General features: G+C 33.6%; 1 protein-coding gene across 5 annotated transcripts in view; it reads right to left on the reverse strand.

Moving 5' to 3' along the window:
- Window positions 1-16,549, reverse strand: part of CNTN5 (contactin 5) — a 564,185-nt gene that overhangs the window by 290,116 nt on the left and 257,520 nt on the right. For all 5 annotated transcript variants that reach the window (XM_072326761.1, XM_072326767.1, XM_072326763.1 and 2 more), the window contains one exon: window positions 8,654-8,783. In XM_072326761.1, coding sequence (XP_072182862.1) covers window positions 8,654-8,711 — 58 coding nt within the window. In that variant the 5' untranslated portion in view covers window positions 8,712-8,783. The remainder of the gene's footprint in view (window positions 1-8,653; window positions 8,784-16,549) is intronic.

The raw sequence follows: 16,549 nt of genomic DNA on the forward strand, positions 1-16,549 counted from the left end.
CCACTATCTTACACTGTTAATAATGTTTAGAGATATTTATGAATTCAGCCATCTTCAGAAATCTGCTGACTCTGTGATCCATTGTTCCTTTTTAATCACTTTAATAGTTCTATACTAAAATGCAAGACTGCTGCATCCTCTTGCAAATGGTGAGATAATATATTCTTCATTTACCTGACTTGCTTACACAAAAGACTCAGAATGACTGTCTTCAAGTGCCTTCCTGGATAAGCTGAAAATGCTATCACTCACAGTGTTTCAGGAAGTTTAAATACTATCACCTGCAACTCTGTGCTGAGCAAAAATGATACTGTTAATGGCTGTGTGGTGGGCCATAGCAAACCGCCTACAGCTTTGCACTGAGCTAAATTGATACTACCTATAATTCCATAACTAAAACACTACTTTTCACAGTTGCACACCACATTAAGGGCAAACACAAGAAGCAGAGACCATGGTGCATTCATCACAAGGCTTACATCACACTAGACATTTAGAGTACCACTGAATTTGTGAGTTGCAGTGGCTATAGTCATGCTGAGATTTTGGTGTTGTTTTTTTTTTTTTAAAAAAAACAACCTCTTCCCCGATTGTTCTAGCTTACATAAACTCCAGCCAAAGCCAGCTCTGATGGAGTATATAGTAGAATTATATGTAAAGAGTTTGTATTGGAATACTCAACATTAAGGCTTATAAATCCAAAAAAGTAAATGAAAATCTCTTCTGAAAGGTGTCCTCAGTACACAACAAAGGTAGCCATGCTGAATAAAAGCCGAAATCTCAGGAAATGTTCTTTCTGTTATCAGCATTTTCATGCTGCTGCACTTAATATGAAGAAAACTACCTATCAAAACAGTTGACTGGGTAAAGCAGTTACCAGCCACGGTGCTGTGTGGAGTTCAATAAGCTCTGCCTCCCAGAGCCTGAACACTGAACAACAGATTCACATTTCATACTGACAGACAACACATTTATTTTTCACACTTCATTTTCATTCAGTTCAGGATAGAGGTTTAGTTACACTACAGTTAAGAAATTACTTTCACTAAACTTCTAGCAGCAATTTGAACAAAGACAGCTATATAGTTGACAAGTGTATTTTTAAGTGGGTAAGAGATTCCCTTGTAGTTACACATGCTCATGTTCTCCTGTACTTACAAAGTGCATTCATTCTGTATCTGATAAGGTATATGACTGCTCCACATCAGCCTGCTTGCCTTCTATGTGGAGAAACTGACAAAATAACTCTTACAAAATTTAGCCATTTTTGTAAATGTAATCTAGGTTTTCAACACAACAGTTCATGTCTACATTTTTGGACTATCTTCAAAATGGAGTAATATTTGAAACGCTTGTAAGATTTTTTTACTTGATAATCAAAGAGAGAAACAAAATCACAACAGCTTTTTTTAGCACAGAATTTCTATTAGAAACTTAATAAAACATTTAATTTTTTAAGACATTTAATTTTACTTTCTGACTTGAAGCATTGTTATATCCACTAGCTTTCCTGGCAGAACTGTTACAATATTGTTTTAGTCTCACTACTAGAAAACTGTATCTAATTTCAAGGCTGATTTTGTCATTATTTCAAAGGTTTCACAGCCTTTTTATTACATTCGTATTAGTAAAGGCCAGGACAATGCTTCAGAAACATTGTTCCAGCTTCTAATGACTTTATGAAATGAAGTTAATGACTTTTATTATTTTGTATTTGTGATATTGCTAATGTTACACTGAAACTGAAGATTATTCTGCATTATGAGCTAACTGTTCCTTGTATAAGACTGGCACTAGAGGAAAGGGAAAAAGAACAAAACAAAAAAACAGGCTTACTTGTATGTTGAGACCAAGTGTTAATGATTTTATTACTTCTGTTCATGAGTAATGGTCATCCAGAATCTCACCATGGGCAAATGATAGCTACTTTGTGGAATGAATTAGTTTAGACAGCAGATGTATTACAAATATTCCTGCAAAATCTTATTACTGTGGCAAACTGTTGTACAACAGCTTAATTCTCAGTATTATAAAATAAAAGCAGCAGAGATTCCAGGAGATGATCACTTCTGGTCGAGTGTCACTCACTGCAGTAGTGAGAAAAGATATGGAATATTTGGTGAAAATATTGAAGAACTACTTTTAACATTCTGCTGGAAGGCAGTAGGAGACAGGCTTTATGAATTAAAGTTACGGATCATTAGTGGAGATGTTTCCACTGTACTTGAGAGATAGACTTAGCCATTCATTGAAGTAACAATGCTACATTAGTCTCTACACTACGCTGGCTACAAATTTGAATATTACTTTGAGTTGAAGAAAAAACACTATTTATCTAATGTAGAAGATTGACTTCTAATAAATGATTTGATCTATAAAACATTAACAGTGGAAGCCTTTTATAATTACAGGATAGAGATAAGGATTGACTTTTCTCATCTATTAAATGTAGGTGCTAGGTCTAAGGATTAAATTAGTTATGTGTTCAGAAGCAAATAAAACCTGCTGTTTATTGAAGACTTCTCAGAGTTAGGAAGTTGCCAGAGGGTCAGAGATTTTTTTCTGGCACCACATGGCAAGTGTTTTCCATGCACCTGACTATGCTGAGACATCTTATAGCTGGGATATGGGGAGGAAAGGATGAAGTAACATTCATACAGTCTACCCAACAGTCTAGACACTTCTCAATCATCACTCAAAACTGTGCACTTCTCCTCAAAGTTTTCACTATCATATTTAAAGCTTTGGTGGTACAGTGTACACTACTTTAGAAAAATATATATTTTTTTCACATTGGCATTGTTAAAAAAACTTATGTCTGTTCAGCAGTATGCTTTCTCTCTACATTCTCAAATCAAACAAAATCTTGAAATAGGTCTAACTTTATATCCTTCATGCTAGAAGTTAATTTGTTTTAGTGCAAAATTACAGAAAGCTATACAGTGTCTCTCAGTGACTACAGAGAGGAGACATGCTATATTCCAACATAATTAAAGCATTTAATTTAAATAAGATGAATCAGGGCGTGAATAGTTGACGTTTATTTGAACGTGAGGTTCTGCACTAGATAGATGCTCTTATGACATCTCAACAGCAGAGTTCTTAACAGCAGTATAGTTAAAAGATTATGCAATAGGTTTAATACCATTATTTTTCTATTAATCTATTATCTCACAATTAACTTATTGAAGTAAACGAGTGTGTTTCTTTTGTTTGTTTGTTTTTTGCTTTTTCCTAAAAAGACAAATTCAGACAGAAGAGCAGGTAAAGCAGAAGGACTCACTCTTGGCTGTACTCTGATATAAATGCTAGTGAATGTCAATGCTAAAGACACTGGGAATATTTAGTGTCAAATGATAGACTTTTTTTGGAGCCAAAGGTTCAGTCTTCATTGTTTTATCCAAAAAGATGGAGAGAGATGAACAAACACATTAAACAAATCCACGATAAACAGGTAATACTGACTGGTGCTTTCACTGAATGCTAGCGAAATGAGATTGAATTCCATCAAGACTGAATTCTATCAAGATTTAATTCATCTTCAGTATCATTCAAAAAAGAAAAGTAGAATCACTGTTGTACTGTGAAAACTAGTAATCTGTATTTCTGCAAAAACTGTGCAATTGTAAATCCATTATTTTAACACAAAAAGCATTTCTATGTTATGCCTTTTAATATCATCACCAGTTCATAAGCATGTAGATTAATATAATACCTGATGCAATATAAAATGTTGTGAAAGCATCAGATTTTAACTGAGTGACTCCAAACAGCATATTACACTAAGACTTATTCACCAAATAAGAAATTCAAAAACTTAGGAAAGATGTGCAGGTTATGTTATTTCCAGATGGTAACCATAGCATCACTGTAATTTTTGCAAATTATTGTTAATCTAAATATCAGTTGTTGGTATGAATGATAAAAGCTCATTACAAAGTAGAAACTTTTTAACAAACGTAACTGTATGGAATTCAGCAAGTATACTTAGGTAGGTAGGCAATTATAATGTGTTCTGTTACACATGTGATGTTAGTGGCTGCATTACTAATGTTATGTGGTGAAATATCAGTCATTAATTACTTTTTTTATACATGGCAATATTACTATTTTTCCTGTTCTAAATATTGTCACATTTGCTTTGGTCTCAGCTCTGACAAGGCCTAGCACATCAATTATTTCCATGGTAAAAGTGAAGCATATGGAAATTGCCTACAATTTTGTAGCCAGCATGTTGAAGCACCACGAATCACCACATTAGCATATCATTACATAATCCCAATAAGGTGTAAAATATAAAAAACTAAATAACTTATTCCACACTTTTTTTTTTCTTTTTTAAAGAAAAAAATAAACACAAATCCACAATAAAAACACCACTCCACCATTCTCAAATCCATGCAAACAAGCTGAGGGGCTACTCATGAAAATACTCCCTTCTGTGCATACTCAAAATAGATCTTCTCATGACCCCAACTTTTTCATCTTTTAATACTCCTGATTACTTGACACTAAACACACTGTAGGATTCTGACAAGAGTAGATCGTTTTTAGCTTTTCATTCTTTTTAATTAACAATTATATGAAGAGATACATTCAGCAGATAAGGGCTCTCCCCTCCAATTGAATCATGTTTGGAATCTAGGTTGAAATTTGGGTAGCAGTCTGTGCTGGATTTCAGCACTGTAAGAAATTGTTTCCTCTCATGCTTTGTACTGTCTGCCTGTACAGTATTTCTGGATGGGCAATACAAGAGTTAAGTGCGTTTTGACTTTTCCATTTTACTGGGAACAATGAGAATGTGAACATCCCCAGGCTCTAGTACTTATCTAGAGCTCTGCCTCCAGGCTTTTATGTTCCTCTATCAAAAGTGCACAGTTGCATGCTCTTTGGTATACTGTCATCAGTTTGGTGGTGGGGGAGGAAGGGGGAGAAAGGGTAATTGCATAGGCTTATCAATGATAAACACAGGTCATTCATGTATTCATCATTCATTTGGCAGAGAAGCAACCTTTCACATACTGTCTGCTCTGAGAAAGAAAGGATGTTGTCAAAAAGGCAGAAAATAAAAATGAGAAATAGCTCTGGCACTCACAGTAGTATGTAGACTTTATACGGTTTGGTTAATGAGTTTATGAACCTTAGGCTATGAATTTTAATCCTGGCAGCAGCTGCTGGAATTCTGAAAGTCACATATTGAGCAGGTTTGTGATGCACTTTGGATGCTGATAAATTCAGATGACAGAGACAGTTTCTGAAAGCTTCCAAGTATCCAGATGGAGAGGAATGGTCATAACAAAAGACTGGAAGCACCTCAGCACACTGCTAGCTCTAGGTCCAGTATACAAAGGACACTTGTTTTTGCTCAGCATATGCTCTCATACTTAAAAGCATTCTTTGTAAGTGTCCATTCATATCATATTCAAGCAAGCGACTGTTCAGAAAAAAAGTCATGCTGTTTTTAATTTTGAGCACCACACTGAGGGACAGAAAGAAAAATTCATTATTTAGGGAGTCTTTGCCTAGGAGGAAAAATATTTTATGTACAAAGAAATAAATGGTACTCAAGGATGAGGTTTAAGGAAAAGTTTTTACCCACTTGGGTCTGTGAAGAGTGATCACTGCATCTCAGAAGTACCACATCTATCTTGATAGACTGTAGTACTTGCATTATACACATAATTTCACTGATGCTATGAGTTATAAAGTCTTACAGAGAAAAGGAGTCTCACTTTGACATGATTAATGTGCAACAGGTGTTAAAACAGAAAAGGTAGACAAATGGGCAGAGGAAAAAATATTCTCTCCTTATCTACCATTAGCATGAACTAAAAATAAATAGCATTTAATATACACATAAAAGCAGATTGCAAAGCGATCATGGAGAAATGGGACAGTAAATCCCTAGTAACATAATACCAGCCCTGTTGCACACAAAATAGTGCAGTCTGAATTGTAATGTCATGACTACACAGTAGGAACACAAAGGCAATCAAATAATCCAGAATAAATAAAGAAATACATAAATAAAATTGTCAAAATCCTATATTATTCTGGCTTTCCACTGAAAAATCTATAGACACCTGTTATCTCTTGTTATTCTTGTTTAAATGCCCCAAGCATGTAGCTTATAAGTATATATATTTACCTACATAAACTCTCAAGGAAGCTAATAATTACCAGCAAATTAAATTCTGACTACATCCATTTAACTTTAAGACAAACACCTCTGAACTCACTTCAAGTATTATTTTAACACAATCAGATATGAAAGGCCTCTGAATTTCAGATCAACCTGTCCTCTTACAGCTGGAAGTATTTTCCTACAGGATAATCTTATGAGGACTAAAAAAATCCCCACAAAATTAAAACAATATTTTTTCAACTATTAGTTAAGAAATTAAGTGGACTCTAGGTCTAACATAATCATATCATCATAGTATCATAGTATCGTGCGAGTTGAAAGGGACCTTAGAGATCATCGAGTCCAACTCCCAGGTTTCGAGCCCTCTGTGTAGCGAAGTGGCACTTCTACCCCCTGCACCACAAGGGGGATTCGAACCCTGGCCCTTCGGTGCCGCAAGCAGCACTTTATACCACTGCGCCACCGGGGGCACACATAATATCTTAATTCTTCTTCAGTTTGTCCCAAAATGCAATATCTGCCATAAGAAATCAATGCTGGGAGTATCTTTGTGTCTTTTAATTACTGATTCTTCATAAACGTAATGTTTCTCTGTTGTGGGTAGCTGAGCTGTACTGTTACTTATAGCTAAACTGGAGTAAAAGACCTAATTATGTCCTCAGCCTGGTATTAAGAAAATATATATTTTTTTTCCACCCACAGATCATTTCCCACACAACTCAAGCATGCTTGTAAACAGTTATGCATGAGCAAAGCCCAAAATACCTGGGTCAGTGTTAAAATAAAATAACAAAAAAAATAGTCAACACAAACCAAAGAGATCATCTATCTTTTCTTGGATGATTTCCCTCAATACTGCAAAATCAATGCAACACTGTAGTTCTTTCTTCCAGACATTGGCTGTTGATAAGAATGATCCCATGATCTGATGATTTAATGATAACTATTGAATTTTAATGTAGCTCAAAACAACAGGAATCAAATGAACTTTATCCTATTGAAGCAGCATCAATATCTTTTGCTCTATCTTTAAGAAGAGTGCATTCAGGCATCTAACTTACTAGGATACATCAGTAGTAGGAACTATTTGCAGCTGTAAACATGTTCTAGTTAGTGCTGCAGTATAAAATCAGCTCAAATGTATAATGATATAATTAGATGTGAAAGATACGGAGACAGTAAATTAAATTATTGGGAACACTGACAATCTAATTAAAATACACTTTAATCCTTCTGAAAAAATATATCTGATGAATTTCAGTTCTTAGAGCATCAAAATTTCTAACAAATGATTTTTACTAATTTTAAAATTATTGTTGTGTATTGTAGTGTATGCGAAATATGCGTTTCATCATGTATATTTTAACTGCAGAAGCATGTAAAGTGAAATTCTGTAGTTAAATATTATTTACTAAAAGAGTCCAGATTTACTCCAGTAATGCAGAATAAATCTTTAAGAGTCCTACAGAATCACAATACAAAATGAAGTTTAAAATTACACCTTAATACATCCTGCCAGACAGAAATATTGCCAAGATCAATAATGTTGACACACAATGTGTTAAAACATGAAAAACACTCACGGAGATCTTGAAAAAGGGATTTAGATTAGATAATACAAAATAATGAAGGTACATTAGAAAAAAACCAAATTCAATTGGATCATTTTATAAACTCTTTCAATGCATATACATTGATATCCATAGATATTTTCCTTTTTTAAATTCCTGTCTCCAGTATCACAGCATTATAACAAACTCAAATATTCCATTTCATTGACTAGTACAAAATGTCACGTGATGACAAAAAGTCATGAGTTCGAGAACAAACTGAGAAAAGAGTAGATTGGTAACTACTGATTGAGATTATAAGGAAGCATTATGAAAACAGAGTGGTAAAGATCAATTAGAGACAGAACCCTTCAAGTTACAAAAATTCCCATAAGATAAACCTAAATGATTATAGATTAATCTATTCCATTACTAGCAAAAATAAAATCAACTAAGCTAATGGAATGACAAAAACTTGCAAAAGAAATGCACTTACTACCCATGCAAATACCAACACATTCAAAAAATCACACTCAGTATTAAGAAAACAACCTAATAACTAATTTATAGAACCTGAGCATGGTAAGAATTCACAGACCCCAATGTGAAGCATCCTTTACTTGTTACTACTTAGGAAGGCACCATGCTAATTAATGATTTTATTTTTTGTTTTTCTTTCTTGATAATACATCTAACATTGCTTTTTGTTTTTTGTTGTTTTTTTTTTTTAAATAATATACTTAGTTTTGTCTCTTTTTAATATTATTCAGGTTTAACTACAAATAAAGTAAAAGTAGATGAGTTACACTTATAAATGTCTTAATATAATCCTTCACAATTTCACCACCTAGGAAAATAGTTTTAATAGTGATATTATCTGTTTGGCATGATGGAAATCTTCCTGTCTGTTAGTGGTTCAAACGGTAAGCAGAGTTGTCTTGTTTTTGTCTCAATTTACCTGAAAGACACCCAGTGAGTGACAGAAACAGAAACAGTTTCCATGACAACCACATCATTGGTCGGAAAGGTCTTCGGTCCCTCTTTGTGCAATTGTTAGCAGTGTTGATGCTTCTTCATTAAAGCTTTGCCTAGTGAGACAAAGACAAATCTTTGTTAAGAAAACTAAAAATATCTTGCAAAACATGATGGACAATTCAAAAGACAAATCTGGTCCTAATGTAATTAGAAGTCTTGTTCCAAAGAACTCTTTCTACAACAGGACAAGTATTCTGACAGATAATCGGAGAGTTCTTGTTCCAGTATTCACCTACATTAATGGCTGAAATGGCTCTGGCATTGCTTTGATTGCATGGTTATCATCCCAAAGCTGTCTGTATTTTCCAGTTTTGAATTTACAAAATGCCTACCTTACAATGAATTCTTTGCCTGAAACCAGTATGTTGATACTTGTAGAAAGCCCAAAACAAAAGAATAATATTCTCTAAAACTCATGCTTTTTTTTTTTTTTTTTTTTTTTTTTTTTTTTTTTTTTTTTTTTTTTAATTGCAAATTGGTTTGGAATAGGTTCCAGTTTCTACTGGCTTACTCAGTGTACAAAGAATCTAGCAATACATTTGAAACAAACATCATTCATATGGAACAGATTATTCATATTCATCTCTCTCCAGAATTCCTCAGATTTTTTTTTTAATTTTTTTAATTTTTTTCCCATGGTTAGCACACATACCTTGGAACATTACACCTCTGATCTCTTTGCTTCTAATTACTGCTTTAATAATATCAGCAATATTAATATATTAGTAGCTCAAAACCATAGAATCACAGAATAATTAACATTGGAAAATAAGGTAATCTAGCCCAACCATCAAAATAGGAGAAATTTCAATTGGTTATGTATGGACATGAGTGTATTTCTGGTCTTTGCCTGAAAAACATCAAGTGGCAAGCATAAATTTAATTTCCTGTGCTTAATAAGTCATATCTTTTTAGGAAGCCTTCGAGATTCCCTTCATCCCTAATCCTTGAGGGCAGAACAACGCACTGGGTGACAAAGGAGAATTAAGCTTTGTTCCTGTTACACATCTTTAGGGGACAATATCATGCCTTCAGACTAGCTTAGTAATGTGCCACAGTAGCTGTTTTGGGAAAGCTAGCCTGTGTGTTAGAATATTCACAGGAAATGAACAGAGGAAACGTTGAACAGGTTTGTTAAAAAGACAATTTTGTAGTGTAAGAGAGAGTTCCTGCTGTATTATTCCATTTCAGCTTCCCTCTAAGCAGCTCAAGTTGTAACATACTTTGACAGTCCTTTGTATATAGGAGCAAGCATGTATATACAGCAACACAGTGTGAGCACAAGATGACAGCTGCTATTTAGTTGCTGATAGTAATTCCTGAAACAATCTAAACATGCAACCTGCCACCTCTCATTTATGCAGGTACAGCTTTCAACACAGATAAAAAATCCTGATTAGGATTTTCACATTCTTCCAGGTGACTTATATAAGGCGAACTTAACATTAGGTTTACACAATAATGTGAGTTTCTCTGAATGGCGACATAACAGTGTGTTAGTCAAGTGACTTTACACACTGTGCCTGTAGCTCATCTAAACCTCCATAGGAAACCTCCTCAATTAATAATTAATATCAGCTGCCTTTGTTTTTCACTTCAGTGATAATATGCTTTTCAGCCACTGTGTTCCTTGGCTTAGTGAATTATCTCTTTCAGCATTCTTTGCTGGCCAGGCCTCTGGGAAATAAGTATTTTCATTAATATTTAAGTTTTTCCCCTTATGGCCATATCTGTTAAAGAAGGTAGAGTACAGCCTCTCCCCTCACCCCCATCCTCAGATCCACCAAACCGTTTATTTTCCTGATTTCTCTTCTGCTGTTGCAATGGTGCAACACAGAAATTACAAATTAATTAAATTAATTTGGTGATTTCTCTGTTGCACAAATGGGGAGTAATTAATAAACCAAAATTTTCATCACTAGACCATGACATTGTTGCTAGAACAAGGTATTGCTGTACCCATTCAATCAAACTTAAAAACAAAACAAAAATATTAAATGTTGTCCGAAGAACAGAAATAGAATAGAGAATAATTGGAGCTGAGTAAAAGGAGAATCATAACGAAAGATGAACTTCTCTAAATTTCTCACTGAATTCTTGAATCACAATAATTTTAATTTCCATGGAAAATAAAGATATATGTATTAATGAAATATGCACTGAGGACAACAGAACTATGGTAACTTGCACCAGACAAGGAACCCAGAACAATAGATGTAACAACTTTTATATGACAACACTTGACTGTTACCTGGCCCTATCAGTATAAAATAAACTTCAGCTCTGTTACACAAAGATATTAAAATGTAGAAGCAGACTGCAGTGACATGGAGATACTATGAATTAAGTCATGAATGTTGGACACTGGCAATCTTGTTAAGATTTTTGCTAAGTATTCTGGTTTATCTCAGTATAATTGTCAGCAAAATATGCAAAGGGAAAAATATATCACTTTGTAACACTATAAAAATTTACCTACCTAGAAATCTTGATTAACACAATGAAAGAATCACTTTTTTTTTTTTTTTTTCTTCCTCCACTCCCCCTCCCCCAAAATATATCTTCTTTTGTCAAGGGTACTGGTAACATTTGACCAGCTGTGTGAACAAAAGGAGTGAAAGAAGTGCAATATGGTAGAGTTATCATACATCCACAAATTAAGAAGCACAGTTCATAACGTCTAACCCAGGCTTTGACAGCTAATATGTGGCTACCACTCTACATGTGAGATAATCACAATTGTGTTTTGTATGAAATAATACAAGGAACATGAAAATACTATATATAAGAAATGCTTGCGTGTATTGTAATCTCTGATCTACAATTTATCTTTTTAATTTTCTGGATTTTATTTTTTAAGTCTTCACTATCTCCAGCCTAGAATGAGAATCCCTGTAAAACATGCATTTACTTTTTAACTCTGAGCAAATAGAAATATATATATATATTCACTTACTATAGGAAGAACTACTAAGCAAGAGATGCTGCTGAAAATAATCTTAAAATCATTTCATTTGAGCAATAAATTTGAAACTCAGAAAAATCCAACTAACATGTTTGGAACAGATTGTTGACTTCATTTGTAATTAAGTGCATTAAAGAAAATGAAGCTGTCTTGAACACATTATATTCTATAGATTTATTTTTCCTCATAACATGATTTGAGCTAGATCTACTGTCAAATATTTAAAAGTAAGGATGGACTAAGCTTTTTATTAAGCTTTTAGTACTGTTTTTTTCTTATTCTGCTTTCTTCACAAATTATACAGATTCAGTGAGCTTCTTTTTTGGAAACATAAGATATAGATTTTCCCTGTTGGCAGTTTGTAAAAATCAGTGATCTAAAATAGCTGATGCATATAATGTGCAACAAGTAATTTGTCTAACATTTATTCTCTATTAGATGTGGTTTTCAATTCCCATAGTTCTTTATTTTTCCCAGAATTTTGACCAAACTATGGAATTTGTTTGAATTCACTGTGCTGATTGTAAACAACTTATTAAAACATTTTTGTACATTAAAACATATTTTAATGAATTGTTTGGTGTAGTAGTAAAATGGTTGATATTATCTCATGGCTGTTCAAAAATAATGTGAATACATGAAACACGAGTACTAAGGGAATACTCTCAGCACTAATACAAAAGAAACCCAAAATATTTTCAGTAAAATCATATTCTTTTCAATAATAACAGCACCTAGTATTTTTAATATTTGTTTTCTAGTATTTAGAATAAATTTATATGCAACAATGTTGGTTCCTTCTTTTTTAATTACATTAATTAAGAAGTGAAGTCCTTAGCATAGATATCCTGGTACTGATATCAAAGTGCTTTCTTCCGTGATCACTACTTCATTTTCCTTTTCAATCATATGCATATTTATCAGCTTATCTGAACCATCAGGAAAGGGATAATTACTTAAATCTAAATCATCTCTCAAAGTAGGTCTTCACAGTGGCTACACTGCTCAGAGGAAAGAATGTGACTTACTGAACGAATGTTTGCTACATAACATTTATTTTTCCTGTACTAATTACACAATAGTGGAAATCTCAAGCCATTGACGCTTCAAATGATACAATTTTCATTTCCTTTAAAAAATAAAAAGCCCCCACCATATTCACAGATAATGATGAAGTAACCAGTGTTAAGCAATTCTGATGTTGTATATGAGAGCAGTAACTTAAAAGAGTAAGAAATTAAACTACTGCCACCCACATGTCTGTACTGAAAAAAATATATATATAGTCTATCCTGGAAAGAACAAATACACTTTGATGATTTCAAGTAATATTGCTAGAAAATGCTTTTGTTCAAATTTGGAGGATGCCCTAATGCAAATAAACTTCTAAGATGAGTCCTCAATGTGGAAAAGCTATGAAATTAGTGAATGGAATGAGCTAGGTATTGCTGACTAAGCTTTCTACAAAGGGATCATTACACTCCTGGAAAAAGTCCAAAGTCTAACTGAAGATTTACTGTTCAGATCACTGAAATAAAATCTCCTAATCAACACTGAAGGCCGAGTCCCTCACTGCACAACCTGTACTTCAATCAGGACATGGAAGATGTGAATTTTCACGGTCAGCAGCACAGCCAATCCTCCTTGCTTCCGTGCATGTCAGGACTGGTAACATTCTCTCCATGGAGAACTGAAGGCTTCAGAAAAGCAAAGGCTAAGATGTTACAAAGTTCAACAGGAATAGTGGAGATAATAGTTTTGTCTGATTTTTTTTTTTTTTTTTTTTTTTTTTTTTTACATGGAGTTTGACTGTTGAGCATTCCCTGATGGTATATTTACATATAAAGTTAACTACTAGACCATGATTATGACAGACACTGTTTAGACAGAATATAAATAACCTCTACTGAGTTCATGTTCTTTCTTGCATTCAATAAAGAACTAATTTGCTCAGTCCAGAGCCTTTTTGACAATGCTATTTACAAAGTGGTTTAAATGTAATGTAATTATATTAAGCTAATATTTGATAAAAGTCATATCATGGACGTATTTACAGTGAAATGTCAGTGGAATTTCTTATAGGACAAATGAAAGTGAAATGATATTAAGCCAATGTAAACGGCAAGGAATCTTTCAAGACTGGGAAGATCAGTTATTTTTAAGGTCTAATAATATTTCAACTAATTTTAAAGAAAATGTAATGAACCACATTTTTTCATAGTTTCATAAGACAATTTCTGAACTGATTTATGAACATTTAATTTACTGATAACAATATTAAAGGTTTATTCTACAGTGGAACATTTTCTTGTTAAGTTCTTCCTGTCAAGGAAGGACTTTCAATATTTAAATTAATATTTTATAGGGTTTTTTAAATTCATAATATTAGTATAGCTTTCAAATTGACAAGTCAAATTCTAGGAAGAAGCATACAATGATTACTGCCCAATTTTAAAATGTGATTTAATCATAATTTTTATAATAATGAACATCTGAAGTTATGTTCTGAAGAACAAAACAAAACATTTGCAAATCCTGAATAAAAATCTCAAAATGTCTTGTAGCCCTGAATTTCTGAATTATTCAGATGAGTAAAACCTATTTTTAAAATACTGTGCAGTACCCACAAAATAATAAATTAATATTTTAATAAATATTGATTACCTTCTACTAGTTAAATATATTTGCATTTGCATATTTTAAAATGAGTTTTTAAATGTGAAATACCAATTTTATTCCATTCCAATGCATGCATGTGAAGTTGATAAGAAAAGCAAGAAGTATTTCCATTTCTTACTAACTACTGCATTTTCACTGGGTCTAAAATACATATACTTAAATAATTTACTTAAGTATTGCGGAGATCAGCATAGCCATGTGAAAAGGAAAGCTTTTTGAATTGTTTTGCAGGTCATCCAATGTTATTAGAGGAGCTAACATTTTGGGATTCTTATTGCAAATCAGATATAAAATATCATCAGTAAGCCCAAGAGAAAATGGAGATGGCAGAAACAGTTCTCATCTTCTCTGAACTATCAACAGTGAAGAGCTGCTGTTTAGCTTCATTCTCATGAATACACCATGAAAAGATGTGGGTACTGCTCGGGTTCAGGATAAAGCTTAACATATTGGTTGCTCAGAATGGGTACAACTATGTGCTACTGTGTCACTTCCATGGACATGTTGTAAGGTTAATCCAAACCTATTGGATAAGGTCTTTTAAGAAGAGTAGTGAAATTAGTTACTTGGGATTTTTCTACCCATTTACCAGAGACTGACATTTCCTAAACTTCAGCTCACAAGATGCCATTGATGAAGCAATTTAAAGAGCTTTGCTGCTCCTGATTTGCCATAGGAATGAGCACTGTAACAGAAATTGACCTCATCAGAACCTGAAATAGAAGTCCATTACTAACTACATTAGTTCATAACTATCACTTATTAAGTTCTCTGCTCTCTTGTAGCATTTATGATAAATTCACCAATATCTATTATTAGCTACAACAGTGTTAATCACACCTAAGTAGCAGTCACATAAGAGTAAAGATGAAAATTGTGAAAAATTTGACAATTCATAAATTAGTTATGTACACGCATTTGTCAGCAAAGAGAAATATGCAAGAAAGAAAATGTATTCAAACTGTTTTCAGTAGCTTTTCTGAAGCAAGAGGAACAACTTTGTTCTTACTGCTAACTGCTTAGATGGCTACTTTCAGTTCTTCAGACACCTTACAGGCAGCTGTAAGATGTAAAACTGAGTGATGTCAGTCTTTACTTGTTTGTTCAGTGCAGTATGAAAGTTTCCACTAGACCTGAAAAACTCAACTGGTCATTTAATTGCTTTCCCTGTGGACCTGCAATAAGATTTTTCTTCCTCTATGGTCTACAATACTCAGTATTTTGCTTTAATTATTCAGTAAATATATTCAAGCACTTTTATTAAGTTCCATTTATGAACTCAGAGGAGTTCATAGATGAACAGCTATAAAACTGAGGTAACATTAATGAGTTATGTCACCCTATGTAATTTGTAATATACGTGATTTCTTTTCATCCAAAACCTTCAGGAAAAACAAATTTTCAACTCTTTTCAGACATAAATATTTATTTAGAAATCACATTGGGAATTAATAACATTTGCCAAAGTAATCACATCTGGAAATTGTCAGTTCTTTGCCAAGCAGAGGGATTAAGGACAATAGCAGCGGCATCACCCTCCTGTTGCTTTGTGCTACGTACTGAGTACTCAGTACGTCTACCTCTAGAGTGTAAGAGGAGTAGCTGGTCTTGGTCTCTCTTCTGCAGCAGCCAATTAGTGCCAAGAAAGAAGCTGTCTGCAGTTAAATAAATATCCTTGACAAGACTTGTATCTGGTATTATATCAGCCAGAATAAATATGCACTGCATAAGCCTTCCATTTAATTCAACTGCCAGATTAATGACATTATGCATTTTAATAACACAGAACAGCATCACCACTCAGCTCTCCACAAGCATTTAAAGAAACTGCAGTTTTTCACATATATCATGCTCTGTAGTAATGGCCACAGTCTCTGGACCTGTAAATCCAATTCATCTTTATTTCTTCAAGAGAAATCATTTCAGTTATAACGGGGTGTATTGTTCACTACATACTTCAGTAATTCCCCTGAAAATGACCTACAAATTTTCTGCACCTAGGACATGAAATCCTACTCACTTTGTCAATCAGTGCCTCCAGGATCCCAGTGTATAAAAGGATAAAGTGAGATCTTTCAGTAAGCACTTCTGCATATGAACCTTGCTGCCAGCCTGACAGGACAATGGTACAAGAAGAGTATATTGAAAAGTAGAACAGGCTATTTCTTGTATGAA

This window comes from Excalfactoria chinensis, chromosome 1 (genome assembly GCF_039878825.1).
Source record: "Excalfactoria chinensis isolate bCotChi1 chromosome 1, bCotChi1.hap2, whole genome shotgun sequence".
Taxonomy (NCBI): Eukaryota; Metazoa; Chordata; class Aves; order Galliformes; family Phasianidae; genus Excalfactoria; species Excalfactoria chinensis.